The sequence below is a fragment of the Apteryx rowi genome, unplaced genomic scaffold (assembly GCF_003343035.1).
Source record: "Apteryx rowi isolate R43461 unplaced genomic scaffold, aptRow1 scaffold_51, whole genome shotgun sequence".
NCBI lineage: Eukaryota > Metazoa > Chordata > Aves > Apterygiformes > Apterygidae > Apteryx > Apteryx rowi.
Window position 1 is genome coordinate 736,186 of NW_020450772.1, and position 7,457 is coordinate 743,642.

General features: G+C 52.8%; 2 protein-coding genes across 3 annotated transcripts in view; one reads left to right on the forward strand and one right to left on the reverse strand.

Annotated features, from left to right (window-relative positions):
- The window catches only part of ST6GAL1 (ST6 beta-galactoside alpha-2,6-sialyltransferase 1), a 66,104-nt gene extending 60,485 nt beyond the window's left edge, over nt 1-5,619 (reverse strand). Inside the window, exons 1-2 of one of the 2 annotated variants that reach the window (XM_026080082.1) lie at nt 2,563-5,619; nt 1,177-1,267 (exon numbers count right to left, since the gene is read on the reverse strand). The gene's annotated coding sequence lies outside the window, so the exon portion shown is untranslated. Of the gene's footprint in view, nt 1-1,176; nt 1,268-2,562 lie in introns of those variants that run through there. The other variant, XM_026080084.1, reaches the window with a different exon arrangement.
- Nucleotides 1-6,002, forward strand: part of LOC112972889 — a 6,959-nt gene extending 957 nt beyond the window's left edge. The window contains exons 2-3 of the mRNA XM_026080061.1: nt 1,187-1,293; nt 5,615-6,002. Of these exons, the coding sequence (XP_025935846.1) occupies nt 1,187-1,293; nt 5,615-5,983 (476 nt within the window). The 3' untranslated portion in view covers nt 5,984-6,002. The remainder of the gene's footprint in view (nt 1-1,186; nt 1,294-5,614) is intronic.
- The last annotated feature ends 1,455 nt before the right edge of the window (nt 6,003-7,457 follow it).

Sequence of the window (7,457 nt, forward strand, 5' to 3'; positions counted from 1 at the left end):
ATCCGATAGAAATATTAACGGGGACAAAGAACGAACTGGGAAAGAGTCTTTCGCGTCGTACCTGCCCTGTGGGAAAGTTTCCCCAGCCCCCGGAGGAGCGCTTCCCTGGCAGTCCGCAAAGCCTTCTCCCTGCCCAGCTTGCTTCTAGGTACGTGATTTTTTTGGAAACAAACAAAAAGCGAGCTGCTTTATCCGTATTATAAATACAGACTAGTTACAGCAGCGCTGTCGTCTATCTTGATTATCAGAGGCTAATTTTGAATACGCAAAGCAGACATTATCAATATTTCATAAGCAAAATACAGCCAGACAGTTTTCCCTGGCGTGGTATTTGCCTGCCATCTCCGGGAGAGCGGTTTGGCCGCCACGCTGCCTGCAGCTGCTCTGCTGACCGCTCCGGCATGCTCCAAAGCACCTTTGGACACCTAACACCATGGCGTAACACAGCAGCACGGAGCAGGTACCCAACCGCTAGCTACAGCCCAAAGCATGGAAAATATGGCTCACAAGCACCTTCTGGCTTAAGCTAGGTTTAGGCATAAACTGTTTTCAGACTCTTCCATTTTTCTGTCAAAGATACAAGCACAAGCAAGTATCACTGTGCACAAATACAATTTGCCAAGTTAGATGCTAATTAGGCTCCAGGCAAGCTGCTAATGTGGCTAGTGTTGTTATAAAAAGCTTGAATCCTGGAACAGGAGAGCTCCTTGCCACGTGAGCTGAAGCAAAGATCCCGCTTAAATCACAGCACTTCCCTGGGCACCTGCATTTTACTGGCGTAAGAGAAGGCAGAATTTGGCTGGTAACAAGTCGTATCTTCTCAGTGGAAGAGTAAGAAAAGAGTGAGTTTTTATGGTTACRCCTATACTGCGACCTTTAGGGGTCCTTTACAGCTGCCAAGTAGTGGTACCTGCCCCGGCTCCGTGGCGGGGTGGCTTTCACTACCAACCCCACRGAGAAAGGGGAAGCGGGTGCTGCGCAGGGCGCAGCATGTTGTACCCACTGCAGCCTAGGTCCCGCTGCTGCCTCCACTGCTAGCCCAAACGGAAAGAGCAAGCACGCCGTTTCTGAGGCATACCCATATGTTTCTGCCTTTAAATGAGTTTGCTTAAGGTGTGGGGTCCTGCCCCACAAGTTTGTGTGCAAACTGCACATCTAACCATGTGTTAATCTCACCTGACTGCAGGCGACAGCCTCCTGCACACAGACCTCGCTCTTCCTCTTCCAGCTCTTCAGTTCACTGCAGTGAAGTCTTCCCAAAGGCTTTCTGAAATCGGAGGAGATAAAATATCTGTAAGGACATACCAAGTATTTTGAAATGAGCCCTCAGAAAGAGAAAACAAACAACCGGTAGTGATATTACAGAATACATGTTCACTTATTGCAAAACTGTGCCTTCTGCAAGTATTTCAGTTGTAGCCTGTGCTGTTCCAAGCCAGGCATGCCGAGGAGAACTGGGGTGGGAGACGCAGCTTTTGCGAACAATTTGCTTGACTCCTGGTGCCTCTCCCAGGCTGCAGAGAGAGGAGGGAGCAGAAGGGCAGAGACAGGGTAAGATGCTCTTCACAAGCAGCTTGATGTCCTGCCTGGAAAAAGAGGGGAGCAGGGACTATCACGAGGACAGGTGGTGATGGTGTGTGGGACTCGACCACTGGCAGCGTTCCCACGGTCCGTCTGCATGGTGCACGCTCCCGGGGCCCCAGCTGAGCACGCTGCTCTTGGAGCTCCAGCACCGGAGCCCGGCTTTCGGGAGAGGCAGGCACTTCCCTGCATAGACACAAAATGGTTTAGGGCACTTGCAGGTGTTTAAGAGCAGGTTAAGCCTTATATACAGGCTGAATCTGAAGCCAGTATGAGTTTGTGCTGGTCTTTTAATTTGGGGCAGAAGTGAGCCAAGCAGCTGGCCAGCCTGCACTTACCACTAATTGTGGTGTGTTTATGTGGATGCTTGCTAAGAAAAGTCTTATTCTGGGATGAGATCCTTCACTGAGCATCTTCCCAGTCCTTYTGCATTTAGACTCCGAGGAGGAGGAAGACACCAGTGCAAGGTCTGGACAAAAAGCCTCATGCTCTCCCCCTCGGGTGCCCAAGATCAGTAACAGAGCGGCTCGCTCTGTCTCCACTTCCAAGCACGTGACTGCCGAGACGTCCCCCCCTTACAGGTCCTCAGCTACATCTCCCGTCGCCCGTGTGCCGCGCTGCTTGCAGGCAGGAGCGTGGCTCCACGCGGGTCTGCCTGGGAGCACCGTACCCTGGCCCTGTTGCCTCCCAGCACCCTGTTCTTCCCTCCCCCTCGCTGCATCGAGTTTTCAAACCAGGACCTTGCTTGAAAAGGACCACCCAGCGTGGAGGGAGGCCTTCCCCTACCTTTAGCAGTTATTACAAAGCTGCAGAGAAAGGAAAGCAGCCTTTCCTGGAGCCGGGGAGCCGCCCCAGGGCGAGCCTCACCCATCCGCCTTCCCTGCCCCCCGGCAGCCGAGACCACAGCGGGAGCCAGGCCAAGCATCCAAACTGCAGAGATGCGCGGGGCTGCGCTGGCTCTTCCACGCTCATGACTCCTACCTCCCAGCAGGGCTTTTGGTGGAGCACATCGCACCGTGGTCCAAGTCAGGTCTTCCCGTGCTGCAGGAGAGCAGGCCGTCACAGCGTAACCGCTGGGACTCGTGGGCGCTCCTCGCTATCTGTCACTCCAGAGAGGTGCAGAGCTTTGAAGGGGGAGCATCATAACTGAGGGCTTTTCTCCTGGCATGCCCTTGCCCCGTCCCGGCCGCATCCCAGGTATAGCTGCATCAGGCTGTACCTGGACCACTCCTGGTATCAGTAGCCATTTGCAGACTGAGGAAGCACGTCCAGGGTTACCGATTCCCCATCGGCTGCTTCAGATTCAGTTTCCAGTCCCCTTCGTGGCTTTTGGGGAAAGAAGCAAATAGGTCTATAGGTTAGTGGCTGAAACAGCCTTGCCCTCTGGCTGCACTCCTGCAGCCGCTAGTTACARCTGCTCGGGAGGAGTTTGTGTGGCACAGTTACTGGTGCATTGCTACAAGTGCTACAGCCAAGCGCTCGGCTGTTCAGAGAAATGGTTAATATCGATGCTTCCTGACTGCTAGTATTAAGAGTTCAAGAATAACAGATAAAAGTTTTGAGGGACCTGTTAAAAGGAATCTTTCTGAGGCTCCTTTACTCAGAGGCATGTAAAGTGGTTTTTGAATGGTTTTTAAATGAAAAAAATATTTTCTCACATCTTGACTTCCTTAACTCTCTGATTAAATCTTTAATAGCTTTATTATAAAGAGTCACGTCCTTCTCAGCTGCCTAACCTGACTTTCCTTGAAACCAAGGGAAACCACACATACTAGGCAGACTAATTACACAGAAGTTCCACCACTCGGGGCATGCAGGTATATCTTTACCCTGTGCAATAGCAGAAATTTTCTCCTGCAGCCCCAAACCAAAGCACAGTCAAACTAACTAAAAATAGAAATTAGGGTTCAGACGACCCCAAAAGTCCATCTGTTTATAATTGCTGCCCCAAATCAGCATTGGCAACAGAGGTTTATCCAACCTACTCTTAAGAACATCCACTGATGGAGATTTCCCAAACGATATTTTTTCCCAGGCTTAATTATCTTACTGATGGAAAGTTTGTCCCAATGTCTAGTCAAAATTTTTGTTGCTGTAATTCTTCTCCTACCCCCAGTTGACATGCAGACCAGTTTGTCTTCTTGTGCAGCAGCCTGTTTTACATGTAAAGGCTTAACAAGTGTCCCACAGCCTTCCTTCCCCTAGATTAAACAACGCCAGTTCTTTCAACCTGTCCCCAGAGGTCATGTTTCCATGACCATCCTTGCTGCCCACCTCTGGTTCCTCACCAGTTGTGCTTCATCTTTCCTGACACGCTGTGCCCAGAATTGAGCACAGGCCTCTGGGCTGAGGCCTAGGCTACCCCACGCAGGAGGAAAGGTTTGCATCGTGTTGTACGCGAGACGCTTCTGCTCGTATTGGCCATTTCATTTTGTTCTTTCACAGGATGGTAGAGGTGTTACTGACTCACCTTCAACTTGGGATGCCCTATAATGACCAAGTCTTCTTCTGTAAAACCAGTGCCCGGCCAGACTCTCGTTAGACTTTCTTGGCCAGCAGCAGCAGCCAGCTCCCTTGCCAGTGAGACACCCTGGGCAGAGCGGACAGCAGTGCCAAYGGGTTTACTTGCACTCCTGCTCACGCTCCTCCTCCCGTTCAGGATCCTGGATTCTTGCACAGGCAGGATGAGTCTTGTTTTTCTGAATTCCCGTGGGTGCACTTTCCAGGCAAAAGTGAAGAAAAACAAGAGTTAGGCTACAGCATTTTATCCTCTGAGCAGCTCCAGACAGTCTCCTGGGACTGAGCAAGGCTACCAGAGCCCATGATTCATTATGCCCATACTGTATTTATCTTAGTGTTATGATGTTGGTATTCAATAAAAATACGACATATTTAACTGGTAGATAAATGACAGACCCCAGGCAGCAACAAGGAAGGATTTACAGTCCCTGCTGGCATGCAGTGTATACACACAGCAGCAGCTAGGAAGGTTCAGTTGTCTCAGATCGCAGTTGCAGGCAACATTACAAATGCAAGTCCACACACAGCCTGAGCTAAAGACAGCCAGATCCATTTGTTTTGCTGGAAAATTCTGTGTCACTGAGTTGCAACACATGGGAGAAAGTAAAATTTCACTTAAAGCCAGGATTCTACCTGGGAAGGAGTTAGCACAAATCCCATCAGCCTATGGGCCAAATTTCCCACCCCACCTCCTGTCCACCCCAGCAAAGACCCTAGGCTGGTACAGTGACCAGGGAATTTGCTTGGAGCATCTTCCTGCCGTCTGTCAGAGGCAGGAGAGGGGCCAGGCCCTGAGCAGCGACGTAATTCAGGGATGCGGAGAGCGGCTCACGGCGCCTGGGAGGAAGCTTCTCCTCCTCCTCAGGGGCCCAGCTGCTTTCCAGCTTCACCTCGGGCCTCTGCAGCTCACACGGGAAGAGTCAAAGCAACACGCAAAACCACGGGGAAAGATAACCGAATATATTAAAGGAGGCTCACTCTCTCCACACACTACCCATCCGGGCACCAGCTTTATCATCCCACCCACGTCCCCGTAAATCGCTTCCCCAAGCGAGGCGCACGCAGAAGTTCCAAGCAGAAACTGGAAGCGTGACTTCTTCCGCAGATTAGGACGTGGCAGGTCCCTCTCAAAACGGGCCTGGAACAAACCGTCCCACGTGCCCCTCTATCTCCTCTCAGCGGTTATTACCCATGTCATCGCCCTGCCCTGCTCCCTCCTGAAAACCGGAGCAGAGCGGAGCAGCGCTGGTTTCTCGCGGCCCGGATGGCTCGCGGCGAGAAACGCCCCCCCGCTTCCGCGGCAGCCGGGCGGAGGGGACGCGCAGGCGCGGGTAACCCGCCTTCGCTCCCCTGCGGACACCACCGGGCAGGCACGGGGGGCMGGTGTTACACAGCCAGGCTGCGACGCGCAGGTGAGAAAAGTCGCAGCCCTCCCTCCTGTCTTGTCTTTCAGTCAAGCTAAAAACAGCGGCTTATCCGACGGGAGGTACTGCTGTCTTCGTTTCCTTCACAGGTATTCGAGTCCGAACGCTTAACACCCAGAACGGCTCCTGGGATCACGGTTCCAACAGGATCGTGTACGCTGCTAACGTCGTCAGCCCCTGCAAGTCTAAAAATGGGGAAAATACGATTTATTGGGAGAGAAGGAGCAAACGGCACAAGGTGTTGTTTAGGCAAGAGAAGAGTTCACATACTTCACAGCTTAACAGAACCTGATGGCATGGAAGATATTTTTCGCCCTCCCCTTATCTTGATTACGAGGAGGAAAGGTAAATTAGCCTTTGTGCCCAAGCAAACAGGGACATCCTTCTCTGCTGAAGGGAGAACAATCTTTGAACCCAGCCGATCACACAGCCTCAGACAGGAGATCTTGAGGTCCTAGCTATTGCTACAGAAGCCGCTGTGGTCTGAAAACCAGCGTGTAGTGGTTAAGTTCAGAACAACTGCAATACCTTTAAAATCTTTCAAATGTCCAAAGCCTTATCATAATTCTGGAAGAACATCCAGTCCTACCTACACTGCAAGCCGTAAACCTAGTGAAGCGACAACAAGAAGTAATCGGGTATTTGCACAGAGCTGTTACGAGTTCGAAGGGACAAGGGAGGTTTTGTAGTTTTCCACTCGTTTCCGGGTGGTCAGGCACCCCGCAGTCGCACTGTACCACCACATGACAGCTCCGGTGGAGGAGAAGACCTTCCCCGAGCAGCAGCCAGCAAGTCAGAGAGGTCAGGGATGAGCACGAGGAATTTCCTTGGACAAGAGCAGTGGTCGCCAGCCCCGGCTCACGGGCAGTGCCCCATTCCTCCTCACGGTGCCATTTTGCTTCCCCCAGACTCCCGTTTTCACAAGTGAACCGTTTGGGGGGGGGGGGGGCAGGTTCACTTAAGCAGCTCCGCTCTCCCTGGCCGTGCCGGTTGCTGCTCGCGTGGGGCTCCGCGCCAGCGGGCCGCGGCCAAGGCAGCGTTGGGCAGCCACCGCAGCAGGAGCCGCCCCCGGCACCYGCTGCCCCTGCCTCCCCGCAGCGTCAGCCCAGACTTCCACCCGCCTTCAGCGAGAGGGGAGCCACCCGCCTGTCCCGCACTCTGGTCTACAACCACGCGGGGTTTCTTCGTACGCACGCGCGAGCGTTTCCCCTTTTCTTTGTTTTCCCCCCCTCCTCTCCTTTCTTTGCAAGGGTAGGGGGAGGCGACACTCTTCCCCAGAAGGGCACGTTGTACAGCTCTGAAGCAGCAGCACACCAAAACCTCCCCATCTTTGCCGTGATCACCCAACCACAGCTTGAGGCAGGAAGAAGAGCTGCTTCGGCAGCTAAAAGCAGCTCAGACCATGTTTTTGTTCACAACTGAGACAGCAGCTGGCCAACCACAACTGCTACCATCTGGGGTGGATTTTATAACCTGTTCCTATCGAAGCAGRCAAGCGCGGTGCCCGAGGAGCAGGCCAGCCCTCCCTGCCCATCAGGTGGTGCATGCTGCAACCACCAGCAGGTAGATGCACACCATGCATCGCAGGCTCCATTTCATATCACAAGCACCCCTCCGGCGCCGGTGCCACCCACCTCCCCGGTGACTGCCCACGCCAGCCCTTTGCCTCTCCTCTCTGTGAGCTGTCACGGGTTAAAGGCAAAGGCGCTTCAGAGCGCCCCGAGCACATCACAAGTTTTGGTGGRTCCTTTTTCTATTTTGAGACAGAACTATTCTGAGATGGAAACTGCTTTTACAGCCGAGTTTTAATTTTATTCTCTTTGCTGTGAAATGCAAACCACTCAGCTCAAAATTCGGAGCGAGTTGGTATGGGGCTGGCTGAGTCATCGCATGCGACTGGCAACAGTCTCCGGTGATTAGACCGAGGGCACT